The sequence below is a fragment of the Plecotus auritus genome (genome assembly GCF_963455305.1).
Source record: "Plecotus auritus genome assembly, chromosome: 6".
Lineage (NCBI taxonomy): Eukaryota > Metazoa > Chordata > Mammalia > Chiroptera > Vespertilionidae > Plecotus > Plecotus auritus.
Genome location: NC_137773.1, coordinates 146,765,377 through 146,790,088, shown reverse-complemented (window position 1 = coordinate 146,790,088; position 24,712 = coordinate 146,765,377). Strand labels below are relative to the sequence as shown.

At 43.5% G+C, this 24,712-nt stretch overlaps 2 protein-coding genes and 1 pseudogene across 3 annotated transcripts; all 3 read right to left on the bottom strand.

Moving 5' to 3' along the window:
• Positions 1-7,213: 7,213 nt before the first annotated feature.
• On the bottom strand, positions 7,214-9,774 carry LOC308251852 (proline-rich protein 23C-like; annotated as a pseudogene). Its single transcript has 2 exons — positions 9,729-9,774; positions 7,214-8,051 (listed from the first exon to the last, which is right to left on the bottom strand). The product of its transcript is annotated as a proline-rich protein 23C-like (transcript).
• Positions 9,775-11,418: 1,644 nt separating this feature from the next.
• LOC308251851 (proline-rich protein 23C-like) lies at positions 11,419-12,177 on the bottom strand (the record flags this gene model as incomplete). The annotated part of the gene is made up of 1 exon (XM_080675523.1): positions 11,419-12,177. One exon carries the CDS (start codon positions 12,175-12,177, stop codon positions 11,419-11,421), a length of 759 nt encoding a protein of 252 aa, XP_080531649.1.
• Positions 12,178-23,655: 11,478 nt separating this feature from the next.
• Positions 23,656-24,417, bottom strand: LOC308251016 (proline-rich protein 23C-like; the record flags this gene model as incomplete). The annotated part of the gene is made up of 1 exon (XM_080673991.1): positions 23,656-24,417. One exon carries the CDS (start codon positions 24,415-24,417, stop codon positions 23,656-23,658), a length of 762 nt encoding a protein of 253 aa, XP_080530117.1.
• Positions 24,418-24,712: the final 295 nt, after the last annotated feature.

The window sequence follows — 24,712 nt, the reverse complement described above, 5'->3', positions numbered from 1 at the left end:
ATTATTAAGAGATAGTTGGATTTTTGTGCTCTTATTAAATACTCATGATAAATCCAGTTTAAAAAAATTATAATTATTTCCTTTTCTTCCCAGGACCTTTTCCCCACAGCTAACAAGTTCTATTAACTTCATGGGCTTCTTATAAGAATTAAACAAATTAACATGTGGAATGTGCTAATAATAGTGCCTGGTAAATTCTCATAAAATGATGCCCACTTTTTTTTGTTTTGTTTTGTTTTATTGTTTAAAGTATTACAAATAGTAGTACATATGTCTCCTTTTTTTTTTTTCCCCATTGACCTCCCCCCGGCCTCCCCTACCCCCCAGTACATGCCTTTACCTGCAACACCGCCCCCCGCCCCAGTGGTTATGCTTATATGCATGCATACAAGTCCTTCCGTTGATCTCTTACAGCCCCCTGCCCACCCCCCCCTCCCCCCCACCGCCCCGGCAACCTCCCCTGCCTTCCCGCTGTAGTTTGACAGTCTATTCAATGCTTTTTTGCCTCTGTATCTATTTTTCCCCCATTTCTTTCCTTTAAAAAATCTTGCCTGTGCAGGTGCCCACTTTTCTTGAATACCACTGCCACTGCAGATACAATCCTGCCAGAGCAACCCTCAATGATCCTAAACCAATAAGCTATGATCCGTCCTATAGACATTACATTCTCAGCCACTGAACTCATGCTTTAAGAGAGGTGATCTCGGTACCTTTTGCCACCTGGGACATGGAGGCCACACTGAACTCACTTGCCTTTATAAGTAAAGCTCCCTGAACTCACTTGCCTTTATAAGTAAAGCTCCCTGGGTGCAGCCTCATTTTTCTCTGGGCTCCTGGGCTCAGGATTCAGAACATCAGCTGGTGATTGTCAGGCCACTGCATGGCCCACAGCGAGTGCTTCTTCAGGCCTTTTCCTCTTTGCTTTTCATGGTGCCCCCTTCCCATTCAGAAAGTCAACTGTCTTCACTTCAAGGAATCTTTTTTTTTCTACTCTCCCTTCTGACTTGCTGTAGCAAATCTATCAGGCCTAGGGACAAGCAAGATAGATAATGCTGTTAAACTTGGTGAAAAATAAGAGTAAATGTATGCCATGCCAGAGGCCTGTTTTTGCTTACTCCTAGGCCGTTAGTGATGTTCCGAGAGTTATGATTGTCATGTAAACATCTTCCAGAGAAGGGAAGTGTTACCTGGACATTTCACTCCACTGGGACACAGAAGACCCTCTGAATCCAGGGTAAGGGCCCGTTATACTCAGTCGTCCCTGACTCAACACCCAGCCTGGTCAGAGACTCTAAGCAGGCGCCTGGCTTGGGCTCCCTGCTGCCCTCGCTTGCTCAGCCTGTCTCAGAAGTGAAACCAGATGGGCAGGGTGGGTAGTGAGGGAGACCCACAAGTAGACCCCAGGGAAAACTGAGCTCCTGGTCCCACCCACTGCCCCAAACTGCTTCTGAATTGGTTCATCCATGAACAATCCCCCAAATTCCTTTTATCTCCCAATCACCAAGAATCTGATCCTTTATTTAGTCCCAAAACTTGGAAACTAATCTTTTATTTATCTCTACTGTAATCCCACTTCAGGCTGTGTATGAAATACACTGCTTGGGAACAAACCTCTAGGATTTCAGAAGGACCCTCAGTCAGGGAAGCACAGGGGCTTAGGAGGGAAAGTAAAACCAGGGCCAGGATGTTTTGGTTCCATGTGTGAATTGGAAGAAGAATGTGGCTCATTTGGGCTTGTGTGATGGAGAATGAGCCACAGGCAAGCTCCCTAATCACCAGACCATAGTAGACGGCAGGAAAACAGGCCGGCATGATGTCAGGCCCCAGAAGGACAAGCTGGTTGAAATAATTTCCCAAGCTTCCTTTAAGGCTGCCAGCTCAGCCCTCAAACCAGGGCAAGGAATCACTGACATGCTGCTTGGAGTGTGCTGAGCAGTCCCAGACAGGTGTGGTCCCACCCTCTCGGTGGATCTGGGCCAAACTGCATGGCCAATGTGGCAGGGGATGCCAGCCTACCTGCCAGTCCCCATCCATCCATCCTTAGCAGGCGACTGCCACCGGGGCCCTGAGACCACTGCCTTGCCCCCAGAGGTTTCCGAATCACCATTCTTCTGTTCATTCTTGTATTCAACAACTATTTCCTGAATGCCTACCATGTGCCAGGCCCAGGGCTGGGGCTGGGGCTGGCCGTTCAGTGGTTAGCAGGGCACTGTCCCCGTGTTCACAAAGCTAACAAACCCTGTGGGGAAAAGCAATCAGATACTGAATAGTCATTTAACTAAAATTATGGTAGCAGGAGGGGGCGGAGCCACACTGGGGGTTTGGGGATCAGAGGCTAGTAATATGAGCACGAGTTAGTAAGGTTCAGAGTTGGGGCTGGGGGGGGGGGTCAAGAAGTGTCTTCACAAACTCCTCCACTCTCTTTGGCTTTTCTGCTTCTTCATGCCTCCTTCCAAACCTTAGCTCCTGACTCGGTGCACTTAGCATGCATTCAAAACTCTGTTTCTAGAAACTGCCTCTGGCATCACCCCAGTACCAGCCAGCTAGTCTGTCCCTTCCCAATTCCCTTTTGGGGGAGGCAGCTGCCCCGTCTAGGTCCTTCTTTCTCCAATTTACTCTCATATACTCACACATCATTGGTTCACACGCCATGTCAGCTCATTTATAGGGGGCTTTCCTAGCACTGCTGGCCCCACAGAGAAGGCAGCACACTTTGTTCACATACTAGTATTCTCTCCCTCAGAACTTCCTTTCTTCACTTCACTAATGTTCTCTCAGCCAGGGCCAGGCCTTGATCTGGTCCCTAGCTGAGCACGAAAGGGGAGCCTGAAAGAGGGCCATAGGGGTGGGGGTCAGGGTAGGTTTCCTGAGAAGGTGACACCTGGGAGAATCAGACTGAGGAGGAGTTGGTCAGGTGACATTGCCCCTCTTTCCCCTTCTTCTACCTTTCTTGCTCTTTTCCATGCATTTTCCATTCTCTACTATTACCTATCATGAATATTTCTGGGCTTTAGCCTCAAGGGATAGAGCTGGGAGGGCCCTTGGAGATCTAGTCTGACACCTGCCCATCTAACAGATGGCGACAGTAAGGTTCTAAGAGGAATTGATTGATTTGTGGATATTGAACCATCCTTTCATCCCTGAAATAAATTCCACTTGATCATGGTGTATGGTCCTTTTATTGTATTGTTGAATTTGTTTGGTAATATTTTGCTGAGGATTTTTGCATCTATGTTCATTAGGGATATAGGCCTGTAATTTTATTTTCTTGTGGCATCCTTGTCTGGTTTCGGAATCAGGGTAATGCTGGTCTCATAAAATGAGTTTGGAAGTGTTCCCTCTTCTACTTTAGAAGAGTTTGAGAACAATTTGTATTAATTCTTCTTTAAATGTTTGGTAGAATTCACCAGTGAAGCCATCTGGTTCTGGACTTTTGTTTGTTGGGAGGTTTTTGGTTACTAACTCAATCTCCTTACTAGTAATTGGTCTCTTCAGATTTTCTGTTTCTTCATGATTCAGTATTTGTAGGTTGTATGTTTCTAGGACTTTATCCTTTTCTTCTAGATTGTCCTTTTTTTTTTTTTTTTTTGGCTTATGGTTACTCATAGTGATTTCTTATGATCCTGCGTATTTCTGTGGTAACAGTTGTAATGTCTCCTATTTTATTTCTGATTTTATTACTTAAGTCCTTTCTCTTTTCTTCTTGGTGAGTCTAGTTAAGGGTTTGCCAATTTTGTTTATCTTTTTTTTTTTTTTAACAGCTCTTTGTTTCATTAATTTTTGTCTAGTATCTTTTAAGTCTCTATTTCATTAATTTCTGCTCTGGGCTTTATTTCATTCCTTTTACTAACTTTGGGCTTAGTCTATTCTTCTTTTTCTGGTTCTTTGAGGTGTAAAGTGAGGTTGTTTACCTGAAATTTTTCTTGTTTCTTTTTTTTTTAAATATATTTTATTGATTTTTTACAGAGAGGAAGAAAGAGGGATAGATAGTCAGAAACATCGATGAGAGAGAAACATCGATCAGCTGCCTCCTGCACACCTCCTACTGGGGATGTGCCCGCAACCAAGTTACATGCCCTTGACCGGAATCGAACCCGGGACCTTTCAGTCCGCAGGCTGACGCTCTATCCACTGAGCCAAACCGGTTTTGGCTCTTGTTTCTTAATGTAAGCATTTATCACTCTGAACTTCCCTCTTAGAACTGCTTTGTTTTCTTTTTTAAAAAATATATTTTTATTGATTTCAGAGAGGAAGGGAGGGTGAGAAAAAGATAGAAACATCAATGATGAGAGAGAATCATTGATCGGCTGCCTCCTGCACACCCCCTACTGGGGATCGAACCCACAACCTGGGCATGTGCCCTTGACCGGAATTGAACCCGGGACCCTTCAGTCCGCAGGCCGATGCTCTATCCACTGAGCCAAACTGGCAAGGGCATGCTTTGTTTTCTTACTGTTGAGTTTTGAGAGTTACTTCTATAATTTTGGCTAATAATTCTGTATCAGATATATATTTTACAAATATTTTCTCCCAGTCTGAGCTTGTCTTCTCATTCTCTTGATGGTTGGTGTATATTTTAATCTTATCTTTGTTTTGTTTTTATCACCTTAAGACATTTATTAATGTTTTAGTCAGCCATTATTCATTTAGATTAATTACTGACATATATACTGGTAGTACTTTGTTCTTATTTCCTGCCCTACTTCTCAGAACTTCCACCTTGACATCACTATTCTTCTGTTTGAAGTACATCATTTAGGATTTCCTTTTGAGAGGAGTTACTAGTGGCAAAGTCATTCAGTTTTATGTTTATTTAAAACTGTCTTTAGTTTATTGTCATGGTGGACTTTTGCACAGAACTGAATTGGCATTATAAGTGATAAAGGATGAATGATTCAATAATTGATTGTAATACTGAAAACTGTAAGCACAAATATCTATTATTAAATTAGTGAATAAAATATGGTATATTCATATAATGGAAACTTAAATCTTTATGAAATGAACCATATATGTTTATAATTTATGATTTCAAAAATAAAGTTGAGGAAAAAAGTAAATTGAAGAATATGATGCCAGTTATGTAAAATTAATTGTCAATAAAACAACATAAATATTGATTATTTATATCTGGAAATAGTATATGTAGCATTCATATATTGACTAGGATGATATCCACCAAATTCATAAAATGTTGTGAATCCTCTGGCAACAGTGAGGAGGGGACAGGGAATGGGGACCAAAGGATATGATTATATTATCTGTAAAAAAATTTTTTCTTTATAGTGAAACCAACATTATGAAAGTAGTACTAAGAAATAACACCCAAAAATTCTGGATAGTGGGCTAATGAGCATGAAAAAATGCTCAATAATAAATCAGACCAAATATCCATGCTGTGAAGCTAAGTGCATCCTCGTGAGTAGCTATTCTTCCTATCATTCTGAGGGGGAGTCAAGGGGAAGCCTAGACTGCCGTGATTAAGAATACCCATTGGATTCATTGTTAAAGTGCAGGAGAATATGGCACTGTAACAAATCAATATCATAGCTTCCTCCTTTATTATATGCTTCTGTAACAAATCAATATCATAGCTTCCTCCTTTCATTAAATATTGTTTTTACTAACTTTATGTTCTAATTTTAGAAATATCCCCCAAAGTCCACGGCATCACACCTGTGTCATTTATTCATTTACTTCAATATGTATTTATCTTGATTGACCAGGTCCAGGGAAAGGTGTTAAAAAAGCAAAAAGGAAGGGATAAAGAAAATTGGTGATCAGACTTTATCCAAATATTCAAGGCTTACATAAATAATATTATAATCACTTCACTGCTAGTCATAATTGAAGACAGGAATAAATGGAGGTGGACATCAAGATAAAAAGAAATCAATATCATGAAAATGTGGTGGACAGTGTGATGCATCACCCAGGCTCTTCTTTTTTTTTAAAATATATTTTATTGATTTTTTACAGAGAGGAAGGGAGAGGGATAGAGAGTTAGAAACATCGATGAGAGAGAAACATCGATCAGCTGCCTCCTGCACACCTCCTACTGGGGATGTGCCCGCAACCAAGGTACATGCCCTTGACCGGAATCGAACCTGGGACCCTTTAGTCCACAGGCCAACGCTCTAGCCACTGAGCCAAACCAGTCAGGGCCCAGGTTCTTCTTTAATGAGAGTTCTTCCCATAACTGCTAGGAGTGCTATGGAAGAAAGCCTTCAGCTGCCATCCCCTTTAGAAATGGTCTCAGCTGAAGAAAGCTGCCTTGACCAGGGCCAGGGCCCCTCCCTGGTGTTGCATGCCCAAGGACTGACGAATGAGGGAATTGGCCTGTTTCAGCCTAACGTGGGACAACTCTGACCAGCTATTCTAACTCCAGAGCTCCCAACGAGGTGGCCTGAAGCTGTTACTGGACCTGTAGCACCTCAACTTCTCCCTCTGACCACTGCTGTTTACTTTGCCTTCTTTTGCAAGGCTCTTCTTCTTCTTTTTTATTTTTAATATTTTATTGATTTTTTACAGAGAGGAAGGGAGAGGGATAGAGTTAGAAACATTGATGAGAGAGAAACATCGATGAGAGAGAAACATTGATCAGCTGCTTCCTGCACACTCCCTACTGGGGATGTGCCTGCAACCAAGGTACATGCCCTTGACAGGAATCAAACCCGGGACCCTTGAGTCCGCAGGCCGATGTTGTATCCACTGAGCCAAACCAGTTAGGGTCCAGGCTCTTCTTAATAAATACTGTGCATGCAAAAAAAAAAAAAAAAAAAAAAAAAAAAAAAAAAAAAAGCTGATCAGAAACTCCTCAGAGAACATTAGGGAAATACACAGATATATTCATAACTACAAAAAGAAAGAACAACAACAACCTGGAATGGAGAGAAAGGAGAGATGCATGGAGGAGGTGTTGGGGAAAAAAGATAAATTTGGGAAAAAAGTTGAGATGAGTTTGAGGTAACAGTAGGGGTGAAACGAGAATGGATTTGGCTGAAGGTGAAAGAGAGGTGAAAAAAGCAGCTCACGCAACAGAGACAAGGAACCTAAAAATCTATGGTTAGCTATATGTGGCTCTTTGCTAAAGGACCTAACAAGAATCTGCTTTTTAAAAATGTCCTTGCCTGCTATGGATCAAGGCATTTTACTAACAAAACTAACAAAACCAACAAAAACCGCAGCTGCCCACTGTCTATGAATGAAGATGCTACATCTCTAAGTAGTGGTAAGAGCTTATAGCGAGCCTTGGTAGATCACTAGCGCCAGAGTCCGGTGGCAAGGAATGGTGGGGCATTTCATCCCTGGAACAGGCCTCTCCCCGCTTGCGCGCAGGACCCAGAGGGCGCAGGGGGCGCACCTGAGGACCTGGACTGGGAGACGGAGGTAGAAGTTGGAGTGGTGAGCTGGGGAAGGGCTCCCAAAGGTGGAAGTCCAGGTTGTAGTAGGGACCAGGCGGGCGTCTCTCTGGACTAGGCGTGGGGGCTCGGGGCCACGGCTCTCTGATGGGGCCGTGCGGGTGGCTGCCTAACCCCGTTCCAGGACTGAGCCGGCTGCAGCGACCATCCAAGGAGTCAGGAACCCGGGGGCCGCGTCCTCGTGGTAGGCCTCTTGTGGGACGGCGATCTCTGGGACAAATGCGCAGAAGAATCCCTGCTGGATGGCGACGCCTCCCCCGGGAGCGTCCAGGGGAGCGCCGGGTCCCAGGCCGACAGGCGAGTGCGCCCCGGCTCCCAAGCCCAAGAGGGTCTCGGGGACCAGCACGAGGGTGTGCCCTCCCAGACACACTTGCAGGACCGACGTAGGCGCGGGCTCCAGCACCAGGTCGACGCCGTCCAGAGGCAGCTGCAGAGCACAGCCTGCAGCCAGGACCACCACGGAGGTGAGCGCTTCGGCGGCCCGGGACTCCGCTGGGCCTTGCAGGCTGGGCGCCATTCCGTCTCCAGGGCCCGCGGGCTCCTCAATTCGGCGGCGCTTGGCGGGTCCGGGTCCTCCGGACTGCGGTTCCCACCAGGGCGCAGCATAGAAGCTGGGGCTGAGGGGGCGGCCTGCCAATCACCCGAGTGGCGCTGCGGGCGGTGCTCCTGGGGCCTGGCAGAGGGCAAGTGTCCCTCAGCGACGGCGACAGGTGAGACAAGCTGGGGGTGGGCTGGGTGAAGGGTCGGGCATCGCTGAGCGAGTCCTGGGAACTCGGGGGGTGCCTCCCGGGAGGCCCGCATCCCCAGATTCTAGGAGAGCCTTGCGGGGCTTAGGTCTTGCCCTCCAGCGCACTGAGTGACAACGTGGGATGTCAAGTGACCTGCCTCTCATTTTAAGCCCCGCCTCCTGGCACTTCAAACAACATGTTGAAAATGGAACATCTTTTTTTTTTTTTTTCTATATCTGCTCAAGGTCCTTCCAATCTCAGAAAATAATAGTTCCATCTTTTTTGTGCTCAGGCCCCAAACTCTTAATTTATCCTTGACTCTCTCACACCTTTCACAAGAAATCCTGTTTTCTCTGTCTTCAAAATATATCCGACTACATGCAGCTTCATATCACTCCTCTTGCTACTACTTTAATGCAAGACAGCATTATTTATTGGGTGAATTATTGCACTCCATGAAGGCAGTGATTTTTAAATGTTTTGTTCTTGCCTGTATTCTTGGAGTTTGGAAAAGTGCCTGGTACGTAGTAGGCACTTAATACATATTTGTTAAATATGGCAGCTTTAAAAAGGAACTAATGATAAAGTACAGCATAGGGAATATAGTCAATAATATTGCAATTAGTATGTTGGTGCCAGGTGGGTACTGGACTTACCAGGGTGATTGTAAGGTATATAAATGTCTAATTGCTATAGTGTACACCTGAATTAATAGGTCAGCTGTAACTAAAAAAGGAACTAAAAGGGAACTAAAAAACACTTCTAGGGATTAAATATGGAAACATGGAAGCAAGAAATACAATGAACAGGTTAAACAAAAGTTTAGACAGAATTGAAACTGGAAATACTGAACTAGAAATAGTATGTATGAAGCTAAGAAGGTTAAAAAATGAAATAAGAAAAGCAAACTAAAAGACATTATTAGAGAAAAAGCAGTTCTACTACATGACTATTGGAAATGGAAAGAGAGAACACTAAAAATAGGAAATCAGTATTACTCACAGAGATAATGAATAAGAATCTTCAGATGTGATGATAGAGAAAAATCATTTGTTCATTCACTTAACAAATCCGACACATACTATTTAATTTCGTAAAATTTCCTTCTCTCCTCTGAGCTTCACCAATGAGGACTGAATAAACTAATTTTTAAGGACTCAATGTAATACAAGTAAGATAGAAAGTTTGAATACAAAAAGTTAACCTTATGATAAATTTTTACTAGCATTATTAAATACCACAGCCTGATCTCTAACAAAAAAACTGCAGTTTCACTTGAATATTTTAAAAGCTTTTTTATTTAAAAAAAATTTCAAGAACCATTTGCATAAGGAGTGGTCAGAGGTGGGGTAAAGGCTTTCCATAGCCTCCAGGGAAATCTTAGAGACTTTAGACATAGGCACTTATAAAAATAAGCAAGTGGTTTATGAGATTGTATTTTAGCTAATTTTTCCCTCACGAATAAATGCCATGGGGTCCCCTCTCCCCCTCCGCTGCCGCTGGTTGCTATCTGTGGGGTGATTGGCGGGGTGATCAGGCCCCTACTCGCACCTGCCTTGGCCTGGAGCTGCCCACTCACTTGCTCCACCATCCTGCTGCGCCTTCCTGCTGTCCTTGGGGCCCATTGGGACCAGCAGCACCTCTACCGCTGCTCACTGCCAGCGCTGCATCGCTGACACCCGCCATATTCCGCACTGCCCCCTGGTGGTCAGCACACGTCATAGCGAGCAGTTGAACTCCAGGTAGAACAATTTGCATTTTAGGCTTTTATTATATAGGATATCTGATTGGATTCCCAGAGATGGGGATATGTGGGATATTATAAGATATAGAACCTAAGATTTTGTGGGATTTCAGTCAAGAGATAAGTTTCCATATTGATAGTTAATTAAATTCCACTCAGCCAAATAAAAATAGAATTTACCCCAGAGACATTACAATAAAACTCTAGAACACCAAAGGAAAAGGAACATCTAAGAATATGCTAAAATTAATAGCAGAATCAAATACAGAAGGAATAACAAACTAATTGGTAGAAGACTTCTTGCTTTCAAAAATAACAAAATGGCAGAACAATGGACTAACATCTTTAGTTAAATATCATGTTAGAACTAGTGAATATGCAATAAAACATAAGAGTAAGAGAGTTTACCACATAAAAACATGTTCATGCTTACAAAACCAAGACAGTTTATCATACATAGGACATAGTAGAAAGAACTATTAAAGGATATTCTTCAGCAAGAAGAAAATTGTGGCTAGACTCTAAGAGTGGAACATAAGAATAAAGAGGCAGAGAAGAATTGGTAAAGTATGTGGTAAATCTAATAGTATTGATGTTTAAAAAAATAAAATCATGTTGCCCTAGCCAGTTTGGCTCAGAGGATAGTGTCAGCCTGTGGACTGAAAGGTCCCAGGTTCAATTCCAGCGGGGGGTCGCATGCCCAGGTTGCGGGCTCATCCTCAGTAGGGGGCGTGCAAGAGGCAACTGATCAATGATTTTCTCATCCTTGATGCTTCTCTCTCTCCCTCTCCCTTCCTCTCTGAAATAAATAAAAATATATTTAAGAAATCATGTTGACTTCAGGGCTTGATCAATAATATTTTATTTCTTTAATAAAAATGGGAAGCAAATATAATAAATAAAATTTTAAATGTTATAAGTTTGATTCACATAGGAAAAAGGTTAGGGTAAAATTAAAAAGGTATGAAATAATGTGGACCAGCAGAAATGCAAACATTTTACATCAGTCTGTAGGTCAAAACCACCGGATGATCAGATTTAAAAATTCCAATGCATGCTGGAAACATCTGATAAAATCCAACAGTTACCATTATGCTGTTTTGCAGTTTTCCAGAAGAGCATCTGGACACACCAAGAAAGAGAAAACCAATGGCTAAAAGTAAACATTTATGGGAAAATCTACAAGAAAATAAAAACATGAGAAATCCAGTGATTTCTTGGTTTGGGGAGAAATGGGGACTATGAGGCTGAAGTTGAGTTTTAGAGAAAATAACTGATACCAAACGAAGGGAATGGAGGGGCCTGAGAATGATCTTGTAAAAAAAGCCCAGACCTCTGAGAACACATTGTCTCATATTCCTGGGCAGATTTTCCATTTCAAAGATGAGGTCTAGAATATTCTTTCTCTTCCTAACGTCTTATCTGCTTACTATAGCCAGTCTGCACGGAAGGAATTGTTTGCACATGCAGTGCTCAGTTTCCAGGTTGTAGGATATTTAGTATAACTCTGGAGGGAGGGGGCAGTTCATTCCTGGAACAGCCGTTTCCGGGCCTTGGGAGCAGGCCCCAGAGGGCGCCGGGGGCGCACCTGAGGACCTGGACTGGGAGACGGAGGTAGAAGTTGGAGTGGTGAGCTGGGGAAGGGCTCCCAAAGGTGGAAGTCCAGGTTGTAGTAGGGACCAGGCGGGCGTCTCTCTGGACTAGGCGTGGGGGCTCGGGGCCATGGCTCTCTGATGGGGCCGTGCGGGTGGGTGCCTAACCCCGTTCCAGCGACTGAGCCGGCTGCAGCGACCATCCAAGGAGTCAGGAACCCGGGGGCCGCGTCCTCGTGGTAGGCCTCTTGTGGGACGGCGATCTCTGGGACAAATGCGCAGAAGAATCCCTGCTGGATGGCGACGCCTCCCCCGGGAGCGTCCAGGGGAGCGCCGGGTCCCAGGCCGACAGGCGAGTGCGCCCCGGCTCCCAAGCCCAAGAGGGTCTCGGGGACCAGCACGAGGGTGTGCCCTCCCAGACACACTTGCAGGACCGACGTAGGCGCGGGCTCCAGCACCAGGTCGACGCCGTCCAGAGGCAGCTGCAGGGCACAGCCTGCAGCCAGGACCACCACGGAGGTGAGCGCTTCGGCGGCCCGGGACTCCGCTGGGCCTTGCAGGCTGGGCGCCATTCCGCCTTCAGGGCCCGCGGGCTCCTCAATTCGGCGGCGCTTGGCGGGGCCGGATCCTCCGGACTGCGGTTCCCACCAGGGCGCAGCATAGAAGCTGGGGCTGAGGGGGCAGCTGTTCATCACCGAGTGACGCTGCGGGCGGTGCTCCTGGGGCCTGGCAGAGGGCGAGTGTCACTCAGCGACAGGTGAGGCGGGTTGGGGGCGGGTTGGGTGAAGGACCGCGCGTTGCGGGGGTGCGGGGGGATCCTCGGAGCTCCTGGGTCTCCTGTCTGGAGGCTCGCAGTCTAGCTTGTGGGGAACACGCGCCTAGACTTCGAATCTTTGGCCCTCGTGCTGACCTGTGCGCGTAGGGAGGACCGATGAAGTGGCAATTGAGGCCCCGGGAACCAAAATCTCACTTCTCGCTAAGCTCCACCCCTTCCGAGGCTCCGCCCCCAAGAGATCCAGCCCAGTATCCGTGTCTGTGGTTGGTAGGTCACTATAAGGAAATACTTCTATAGGCCTCTAGGGGGCAGAGTACTTGTCTAGGGCAGAGGTCGGCAAACTCATTAGTCAACAGAGCCAAATATCAACAGTACAACGATTGAAATTTCTTTTGAGAGCCAAATTTTTTAAACTTAGACTTCTTCTAACGCCACTTCTGCAAAACAGACTCACCCAGGCCGTGGTATTTTGTGGAAGAGCCACACTCAAGGGGCCAAAGAGCCGCATGTGGCTCACGAGCCGCAATTTGCCGACCACAGGTCTAGGGAAAAAAAATGATATGCCAGTAACAACTTGAAACATTGCTTACTTTTGGGACCGATGTTTTTCTGTAATTTCAGGCATTCCAGAAAAAAGACCACTCAACTAGACCACTCACTTCCCAGCATCAAACGGACCCACCCAAATACTCCATGAAATTTCTTTAATGCTTGTTCTTTAATTTCAGGAGTAAGTGGAAAATAGTGATTTCTCTTTAAGAGAAGTTTTGTTTTAATGCTAAAGTAAAATATTTGTGGCAGATTCCTCCTGAAGGTTAAGGCTGTTATAACACTATTAATAATATCAGTAAAATTAAAACATTAATATAAACAAATTATTTTATTGAGCACTTATTATATATCCACTTTTTTATTGATCAATTTAAATAAGAATTTTTCTTTACAAACATGGTTGACATACAAAAAACTGTACAGGTTTAATGTATACAACTTGAGTTTGGAAACAAGTATAAATCCCTGAAATCATCACAGTTAATGCCATAAACATATCTAAAGCGTCCTCCTGCCTTCTTTGAAAAAAATTGATCTTTTTCAGTCTTCACAACAGGTGAAACTGAGAATGGTAAAGTAAGTTATTCAAAATTAAGTAGCTAGTTTGTGTTAGATGTAGGAATCAAATGCAGACTTATCCGGTTTTAAGCCATGGACTTTTTACTCATATTTATTGTGCATATCTAGGAGTGAATTGCTAATTGGTACTATGTACGCCTTTTCAAAATAACAGGTAAAGCCTCCCCATTCCCCCCCTCCAACCCCAAATGTTTTTCATAGTTTACACTCCTGTGAGGAGAGCATATTTTCATACATTCTTGCAAACATCTCTTATTGCCAGACTCTTAAATCTTTTCCAATCTGATGTACGTACATGCTATCCCACTGTGTTTTCATTTTGCATTTCTGATTGCCAATCAAGGTGGATCATTTTTTATATGCTTATTAGCCATTTTTATATCTTATTCTTTGAAATGTTTCTATCTTTGTTCTGATATTTTACTTTAAAAAATTGGGTTTTGACGCTTCCTCCAGTTTATGCAGCATTGGTACCTTCTTCAAAGACCAACTTAGCATCTTCTCATAAAGGCCACTGCTGACAGTTTTATTTAATATGGCTTTCTTCATTTACTATGTCATCACTCTCTTTGTAGCCTTCGTAATATCACCTCAATTTGTAAAGAAACAAAATGTTCTATAAAAAGATTAGGTTTCAGACATACTTTATACCAATCATTTAGCACATACATGTATAGCAAATGTCTCTATCATAGTTATGAAAACTTTAGCACTTGATTTACTCTAATTCTCACACATTTTATACCTGGCATAATTTGTGGTGATTTTAATTTCTCATGGATTCCCTCTGCCCCCAACTCTTGGCCTCTTCTCTTTCCCTTCAACAATTTTGTCTTCCCTTCTACCTCATTGATTCTTACTCCTGACCTTGTCATTACCTCCATGATCACATTTCCAACCATTTTATTCTCAGAGTACCTTCTAATTTTCTAGTTTAGGCCTCTAAATATTTAAACTCTGTCAGACCTTCCATCCCTCTGGACAAACCCATGGCTCCTACTACCTTTTCACTAAAACCGACACCATCAGGTTCTCACTTTGCTCCTACCAGGGAACTTAAATTATCCTCATTATAATCAATGCCATGTTTATAACTTCAGCTCCCTTTCCTGTCTCCTACTTTGCTGGTTAATATATCTGCTACTTTGTGCCTGCACTTATGCAGCTGACTGGGGCTGGAGAAAAACACTCAATCCCATTGACTGGTCTCATTTTATATTCATGATCATTAACCTCAAGTGGGCTCCAAATGCTGCCCAGCGATCTTACTCTTGTGCTTTATCCCATCACTCTCTTGTTGTTCTATGAACATTGCATGCTTTCTCCTCTCTCTGCAAATCTCCAATACCTCACCCCTTATGTTCTCCCCTAGATGGTCACCTTGCTCCTTTTTCACTGGGACAATATAAGCAATCATAAAATACTTTTCAAAATTTCTATAATTATATCTCTCCAAGCTCCACTAAGGACTATATATTCTGTCTTCTCTTCTGTTCCCGTGGATGAAATGTCTATGCTCCTAGCAAAGGCCATTCCTCCATTAGTGCACTTGATCTCAGTTCATTTTGCCTCCTCAAGAACATCAATCTGGCAATTATCCCATCTCTGTCTAGCATCATCAAAGTTTAGCTACCTTTACTGAATAAATATCATCAATGTATAATTGAGAGGTAAACTCTTCCTTCTTTTTTTTAAAAAATCATTTTTATTGATTTCAAAGAGGAAGGGAGAGGGAGAGAGAGAAACATCAATGATGAGAGAGAATCATTGATTGGCTGCCTCCTGTACGCCCCCTACTGGGGGTCAAGCCTACAATTCGGGCATGTGCCCATGTCTGGAATTGAACCCAGGACCCTTCAGTCCACAGGCGGATGCTCTATCCACTGAGGCAAACGAGCTAGGGCAAGAGGTAAACTCTTCTTTCTTAAAACAAGTAAAAACTTTCTTGACATGACTTTCTCCTTCAGTTTCTGAATCAATTTTCTCCTTCCTTATACACCAAAACTCTTGAATTAATCAACTATACTTCCATTCTCTTAATTTCTCTCCTCCCACTCTCTCTTGAACCCATTCCAATCATATTTCTGTCCATTCCAGTCATCCATAAACACTCTCATGAAGGTCACTAATGACCCCCCACATTATGAAATCTAGTGGTTAATTCTCTTTCTTCTCTTGAGTCATAAGCAGCATTTGACACACTCACTCTCTCCTTTAAACACTTTCCCCCTGGCATCTAAGATCTCACACTCTTCCTGTCTGTCTCTAACTTCTACTTCTCAGTTTCCTGAGCTGTTTGTTCCTCATTCTGAATGCTGGAATATCCCAGGACCATGCTCTTGGCCTTATTTATTTATTTTATCAACCGTCACTGTCTTCCTTTAAAGTGCCATGTGTAGGTTGGTGGCTCCCTAAAATGAGTCTCACTCCTACTCCTTTGCCATGAACATCCAAATGTACTGTCAGCATTTTCTCTTGGATATCTAAGTTGAACTATCTATAATTTTCATATTTGTAGTTCAGAGTAATTAAATATTACCAATTTTATATATGTCAATCTAATAATGCATAGTCCAAACTTCAGGTCCAAATCTGCTTATATTTCCCCACTTCTGATTCCTCCACAGTGTTTCCCATCACAATAATTGGCAAGTACTTCCTGTTGCTCAGACCAAAAATACTCAGAATTATTCTTGTGTCTTTCTTTCACACATCACATCCATTGCTGGATATCCTGGACCATAGCACTTCATACCATATTCCTGCTATCATCCTGCTGCCACCTTCATCCTTTCAGTGAATTACGATAGAAGCCTCCTAAGTGGTCTCCTTGCATCTCTGCTTTGCCTTTTTTTCAGGTAGTCTCTACCAGGGGTTCTCAAACCATGGCCCACGGGCCACATTCGGCCCGCCAAGGACATTTATCCAGCCCTCCGGGTGCCGCTGCCTGTCCCGCTTAGCAGCCGACTTGTCCTGGGCCCGCAGTGCGCATAGGAATTTGTTCATAGTTTTTATTTAAAACTATAGTCCGGCCCTCCAACGGTCTGAGGGACCGTGAACTGGCCCCCTGTTTAAAAAGTTTGAGACCCCTGCTAGGGTGATTCCATTAAACCTTAAGTCAGAGCATGTTAATCCTTTGCTAAACACCTCCAATTTAACTCAGGGTCTAAGCCAGTATTTTTATACAGGTTTTATATGATCTAGACTTCCTATTTGTGTTATGTCAGCTTGACTCTCCCCCTTGCTCCTTCTGTCACAGCTCTCTGGCCTTTATGCTTTCCCAGAGAGGCATACTCACAGATTTTGCAATTGCTTTTCTTCTACCCATCTAACTGCATGGTTCCTCACTTCTTTCAGCCCATTACTCAAAGGGCTTTATCTCTGAGGCTTTCCTGAGCACACCATCTAAAATGGTAATCCTTTTAAAAATATATATATATATTTTTATTGATTTCAGAGAGAAACTGAAAGGGAGAGAGAGATAGAAACATTAATAATGAGAGAGAATCATTGATTGGCTGCCTCCTGCACATCCTCCACTGGGGATGGAGCCTGAAACCCGGGCCTGTGCCCTGACTGGAATCCAACTATGACCTGGTTCGTAGGCTGACACTCAACCACTGAATTATGCCGGGCAGGCAAATCAGCTTACAGGCAGTCCTCAGGTTACGTAGGAGATCCTTTCCTATGGCGCGACGTAACTCGATTTTCGCTGTAAGTTGGAACCCACCTGCATAAGCACCTATATCACTCGCATGGAGCACATACACAGCAGTAATGAAGTGAAACAGTAAAAAAAATTTAAAAGAAAGATAACAATTCCTGACCTTTACTTGTGGTAAATAAATAATAAAAAACATAAAGCACATGTGTACATACGTCGAAATGACGGAACTTTTTTTTTTTTTTTTTATAAATACTGTAAATGGGAGATGGCAATGTAACCACAAGATGACATAAGTCGAGTCCGACATAACCTGAGGACTGCCTGTATTATTATTATATTAGAGGCCTGGTGCACGGAATTTGTGCAGGGTGGGGGGTGTCCCTCAGCTTAGCCTGCGCCCATTTGCAATCCAGGACCCCTTGGGTAGGGTCTCTAGGCGGTGATCAGAGCCTATCAGGGCTTTCCTTCTCCCCCCTCCCCCCGCCCCTTGCCGGCAGCTGGCCTTGCCCCCGCCGCTGCCACTGCTTGCCATCTGTGCGGCACTGCCCTCCCCATCCTCCCATCACTGGTAGCCTCCCTCTGCGGGTGACAGGCGTGGGGGTGCGATCGCTTGGCTGGCCTGGGCCTCCCTTGGTGGGACGATCACTGGCTGGCCCTGCACACCTGCCACAGCTTCCCTGGCTGGTGGCCTGGGCCTTCCTCTGGGGGATATCGTGGGGCAATGGCAGGGCCCCCTGACCAATTGCATCGCACCCACCTTGGCTGGCCTGGCGCCAATGTGTGTCATAGTGTGGTCATCCGGGAAGTCGTCTGGACAGTCGTTCTGCTGTTCGGTCGTTCAGTAGATTTGCATGTTATGTTTTTATTATTATAGATTATTATAGATTTTGCTGTTGAGTTGTTTGAGTTCCTTATATATTTTGAATATTATCCACTTAACAGATCTGTTTTCTCCCATTCTGTAGGTTAACCTTTTATTCTGCTGATTGTTTCCTTTGTTTTAGTTTATTTTTGCTTTTGTTACCTGTGCTTTTGATATTATATTCAAAAAATCATTGCCCAGACCAGTGTCAAGAAGCTTTTCCTCTTTGTTTTCTTCTAATAATTTTATTGTTTCCGGTCTTATGTTTAAGTCATTAATCAGTTTTGAGTTGATTTTTGTATATGATGAGATAAAGGTCCAATTTTGTTCTTCTACATGTGGATATCCAGTTTCCCCAATATAATTTGTTGGAGAGACTATCCTTTCCCTATTATGTACTCTTGGCACCCTTGTTGGAACCTATTGACCGTAAGTGTGGGGATTTATGTCTGGGCTCTCTATTATGTTTCACTGGTCTATATGCCTGCTTTTATGCCAGTACCATACTGTTTTAATTACTGTAGATTTATAATATATTTTGAAATCAGAAAGTGAAATGCCTCTAGCTTTGTGTTTGCTAAGATTGCTGTGGCTATTCGGGGTCTTTTGTGGTTTCATATGAATTTTAGGATTTTTTTTCTATTTCTTTTGTTTGTTTTCTTTAGTCATTGGGATATTGATATGGATGACATTGAATCTGGAGCTCACTTAGGGTACTATGGAAATTTTAACAACATTAGTTTTTCCAATCCATAAACATGGGGCATCTTTCTATTTGTCTTCTTTAATTTCTTTCATCAATATTTTATAATATTCAGTGTATAAGTCTTTCACCTCTTTTGTTAAGTTTATTCCTAAGTAATTTTTTTGTTTTGTTTCTATAATTTGAATTGTTTTCTTAAACTTTTTCAGGTAGTTTGCTGGTTGTGTATAGTAATGACACTGATTTTTGTATTCTGCAACTTTAATGAATTTATTATTGCTAATAGTTTTGTTGTGGAGTCTTTAGGGTTTCCTATACATAAATCATATAATCTGCAGATAGAGATTTTACTTCTTCCTTTCTGATTTTGGATGGGGATAATGGGATCGAGAGGCTGAATATACAAAACAATGGCCAGACCACATATGACAATAGAATTCTGACCCACACCTTCATAGCAACCAGCCCAGAAAGAAAACCATAACCTCTGTGGCAGCTGGCCCCAAATGTTCAGGACTTGGTCAGCTTTTCTAATTTTCACCCCCACTTCCAACTCAGGACCAACTTGAGAAAGCCAAACATGCTATGCCTAAGACCCAAAGCACACAAACCAAACCAGTTACATAGAATGTCCTGCTTCTAGTTAGCCTGCCTCCAGCTTCCCCCTGCCAACAACCTCCAGGCAAACATACCTGAAGCCCTCCCCTTTCTCCACAATAAAGTGTCCCTACTCCATTGCCTACCGATAAGTTTGTCAAATGCAAGCAAGTGATGGGGCTGACACCCTTGCTCTAACAAGCTCTGAGTAAATAGCCTCTGCTTGTTCTAATTTGTGGGCTTTCTTTATTTTCAGCTTTCCTGGAGGTCCCCGTGTGATATAGTCTGCACTGCCCATCGCCATGGACCTCAGCCTTCAGACAGGCACAGCACCCATGCAGGCACCTTTTGCCCTGATACTCTCAGTTTATGGAGTCTGGGCCAATGTGGTTAGTCAACACCAGGCTTTAATTCTGTTACTGCAGTAGTTTCTTGGCTACTTATTCTCAGTTTGGTATCAGGTTTGTGTGTGTGTGTGTGTGTATGTGTTTTAAGATTTTAAAATTAATTTTCGGAGAGAGAGAAATACCAATGTAAGAGTGGAACATCGATCTGCCTCCTGCACACCCCGTATCGGGGATTGAGCCCACAACCCGGACATGACTCTGACTTGAAATCAAAATAGCAACTTTTTGGTGCATGGGACAACCCCCATCAATTGAGCCACACCAGCCAGAGCCGGTACCGGGTTTTGATACTGGTTCCATTTATTTGACATCCTTGGTGGAATCAAGCCATTTTTTCTCATCTCCTTTTGCTCTCTGTCATGTTTCCATTTTGCATTTGCTGACTAAAAGTGTTGCTTGTCACAAGAACGAGAAACACAGTAATAGGTCCTTCGAGCCTGTTGCTCAGGTCAACATCACAGTCTGGTGAGTTTGCAGTTCTCACCAGACTGGTAGCCATTTGGAGAAACTTTGCTGTGGCTTATCAATAAAGTCAAGATGTTCTCCTGTCCTGATTTTCTTTTTGTCCTGAAAGTTTGGAATTGACTCAGTGTTTTCTCTGGTTTTCCTCCTGCTAGGGGGTGTAGACTGTCAGTTGTGCATTCAGAGGCAGCCAACCATCATGTTGGGGGCCTAAGACATAAGGTGCACAAATATCATGTTTTACGCACCTTTGACAGCTCTTATGGGGTAATCTAAGTCTAAATCACCTCCTCTTCCAGGAAAAATACCTGCTTCTTATATGTAGTCTTTTTACAATCCTAATCCTTGTGCCTATCTTTTAAAATGACATAACTTCACCAAGGATGATTTGACTTGAATAAAACTGTTCATTTGAAAGGTGCCTTAGAAAAGAAAGGGAATATTTCTCAGGTTCAAATTATATGAGCTCCATATAGGTGGTTCTGAGTTCTGGATTTTAGGGAACCAGGAAGAAGCAAATGAAAAATTCAAGTGTGGAGCAGAAAAATGTATTCCCATTCAAAATATGTCCACAAAAAAAAATTTCTTTGCCCAGGAAAAAAACAGTCTTATTTAATGTTGCCAAATAATTAGAGATTTTATGCCAGAGGAAGTTGAATTATTGAGCTAATTGATATAGAAATTAAAAAGAGACATAGGGCTAGGGACATTAATTAAGCAGCTCCAACATTTCTCTATTAGAAGTCCCACAGATTGGAGAGGGGTTTAATAGCTAAAGAGATACTGACTCATTCTTTTTTGAGATTTTAAGAAAAGAGTTAAATCTTCAGATTTAGAAAGCTCACTGAGTTGCAGCAGGAAACATTTTTACTGCTAAAACATCAGGTTGAAACTGTGGAACATCAAAGTCAAGAAAAATACTAAACAGCCTAATCTCCTACAAAGGAATGGCAATACAAATGACAGAAGACTTCTTAACTGTGACAATAAATGTGTAGGGAAAATAATAGAGCAGCCTCTTTAAAGTATTGAGAGAGTACAGGCATTATTTTAGAATTCCAAACCAAGCTAAAATTATATAAGTTTGAAGGTTTAATTGAAATATGTGCAGGCATATAAAACTAAAATTTATACACAGGCCACAGCTGAAGGAATTTGAAAGAGTATACCTTGGTAAGAAAAAAAAAATGAGGACAGAACGAAGGAGTGGAATGCAAGAACAGAAGGTGAGCAAAGACACTGGCAAAGCATGTTGGTAAGTCTAAATAATTATTAGTATTCAACAGAAAAAGCTAGTATCTTGATATTAGTTTTATCACTAATAATTTATTTCATTGTAAAATATGAGGCAAACCTGGAAAAATAATTTTAAAATTAGGAATGGTGGGTATATGGTTGCAATAAACAAAGAAAAAACAAAACAAAAAAGAACCAAGGGTGGAATTAGAATTGTATAAAATAATGTAGAATAACCAAAATGCAAAGATACTTCTTTAGAAGGCCTATCAGTGTGAATGACCATATGAATAGATTTAAAAAGAAACTACAATAAGTCATCTTATACGTACAGAAAAATTAGTTTCAAAATTTAACATTTAAAATCCTTAAAGTGACCCTGCAGTTATTGCCTTTTCACTTCCACATTCTCTTCTGAAGTCAGAAGGGCATGCAATTTTTAAAATTCCTGAGCCCCAAGCTTGGTCTCATTTGCTCTGTTGCCAGCTTTCTGTACGTACCTAAAGACTCAAAGATTGAATGTAGCTACTTTATGTATACACACAAACAATAAAATGCCAACATTCAGAATAATCTGAGAAAGTCTTTGTAGCCAGCCCCAAACAAACAACACAAAAATCCAAAATTTTTAATGATTAGAAAGACTGAAAACTAACTTCTTATATAGGTTATCTACCAAGCATGTACAGAAAAGATTAAAATTTATGGTAAAATTTAGAAGCACCTACATTTACATGAGTTATAAGACAGGATGCCTCTATTACTGTTCAATCTGGACTTGAAGTGATATCTAATAAAGGAGACTAAGGAATAACATGTAAGAGGCTTGTCAAAAAAGACAATTTCTCACCCTAACCGGTTTGGCTCAGTGGATAGAGTGTTGGCCTGCGGACTCAAGGGTCCCGGGTTTGATTCCGGTCAAGGGCATGTACCTTGGTTGTGGGCACATCCCCAGTAGGGGGTGTGCAGGAGGCAACTGATTGATGTTTCTCTCTCATTGATGTTTCTAACACTCTCTCACTCTCCCTTCCTCTCTGTAAAAAAATCAATAAAATATATTAAAATAAAAGACAATTTCTCACCCTAGCCCGCTTACTCAGTGCTTAGAGCACCGGCCTATGAAGTGAAGGGTCTCGGGTTCGATTCTGGTCAAGGGCAGGTGCCTCGGTGGCAGGCTTGGTCCCAGCCCTGATCTGGGCACATGTGGGAGGCAACAAATCGATGTATCTTACATCGATGTTTCTCTCTTGTCTCTCTTCCTCCCTTCCATTCTCTCTAAAAAAATCAATGGAAAAAATATCCTCAGGTGAGGTTTAACAACAAAAAGACAATTTCTTATTATTTGGAAATAGTATTGTCTTTATCAGTAAATAGTATTGTCTTTATCAGTCAAGCAAGAGAATCTACAAATAAGCCATTAAAGAAATTAAATAATTTTGCTGGATACCAGAGCAATATGAGAATAAATTATTTCCATATGCCAGTACCAATGTACAAAATATATCTAGGATTTTAGAACTATAAAAATACAGTCTTTAGAATTACATTTCCAGGACAGGAAAATTATATTAAAAATATAAGAAAATAATGGAAAGGATTTGATACTTTGGGGGAAAAAACCTCCATAAACCCAGCAATATAGTTAAATCACTGGCTTACCTAGTCATTAAAAAGAGAGGAGGGTGCACAGTCATTGTTCCCCATTCTGTTTGTTTTGTACACAACAGACATTTGTCCACATATAGCTATTTGCTAGATCCTCCCAAAAGGGGCTGGTGCCATGGATATTAGGGCCAAACCCATTATACAAAAGAAATTTAGTAATTACTCTAATTCGGGAGAAAAGAGGTACAGTGGCAGGTTACTGGGGAAAGGAAGTATTTTTAGAGAAAAGTAGTGGAGCCGAGGTCTGAAGCAAAACTAGGGGGAATGGAACTGCTTAAAGGTGACCTATATAAAGAAAACAAAGTAAGTAGCAATCTGGATGTACATTGTATTTTAAAAATATTTCTTAAATATTATATTTATTGGGGGGGCATTAATAAATTACATAAGTTTCAAGTGCACAATTATATATAATACATCATCTGTATATAGCATTGCTCACCACCCAAAGTCAAGTATCCTGTATTTCAAGCAGCATTTCTTTGCTGCTTTGTGATCTTTCTTCCAAATGTTTTAGTCTACCATTGATAGAAAATTCTGCAAAGCAGCCTGCATCAAGAGAGTATCTGTCTTTATCCATTCTTGTAGGTTGTGCAATATACACACAACCGCTATGAGAATACCTTCTCCTGGTCCTCAGCCCCTTGGGGCGGGATTGTAGCAGTTCATTCCTGGAACAGCCGTTTCCGGGCCTTGGGAGCAGGCCCCAGAGGGCGCCGGGGGCGCACCTGAGGACCTGGACTGGGAGACGGAGGTAGAAGTTGGAGTGGTGAGCTGGGGAAGGGCTCCCAAAGGTGGAAGTCCAGGTTGGAGTAGGGACCAGGCGGGCGTCTCATTGGACTAGGCGTGGGGGCTCGGGGCCATGGCTCTCTGATGGGGCCGTGCGGGTGGGTGCCTAACCCCGTTCCAGCGACTGAGCCGGCTGCAGCGACCATCCAAGGAGTCAGGAACCCGGGGGCCGCGTCCTCGTGGTAGGCCTCTTGTGGGACGGCGATCTCTGGGACAAATGCGCAGAAGAATCCCTGCTGGATGGCGACGCCTCCCCCGGGAGCGTCCAGGGGAGCGCCGGGTCCCAGGCCGACAGGCGAGCGCGCCCCGGCTCCCAAGCCCAAGAGGGCCTCGGGGACCAGCACGAGGGTGTGCCCTCCCAGACACACTTGCAGGACCGACGTAGGCGCGGGCTCCAGCACCAGGTCGACGCCGTCCAGAGGCAGCTGCAGAGCACAGCCTGCAGCCAGGACCACCACGGAGGTGAGCGCTTCGGCGGCCCGGGACTCCGCCGGGCCTTGCAGGCTGGGCGCCATTCCGTCTTCAGGGCCCGCGGGCTCCTCAATTCGGCGGCGCTTGGCGGGGCCGGGTCCTCCGGACTGCGGTTCCCACCAGGGCGCAGCATAGAAGCTGGGGCTGAGGAGGCGTCTGCCTATCATCCGAGTGGCGCTGCGGGCGGCCTGGCAGAGGGCGAGTGTCACTCAGCGTCGGTGTGGGGACAGGTGAAGCGGCCTGGGGGCAGGGTGGGTGAAGAGCCGCGCGTCGCGGGGCAAGTCCTTAAGTCCTCGGGGCAAGTCTTCCGAGCTCCTGCGCGTCCTCCCAACAGGCCCGCAGTCTGGCTTGTGGGAACCTGCGCCTGGGCTTCGAATTCTTATACGCTCACGCTGACCCAGGCGTGCGTGCCCTTAGACGCCCCGGAACCTGCGTCTCACCGCTTCGGGCTAAGCTCCGCCC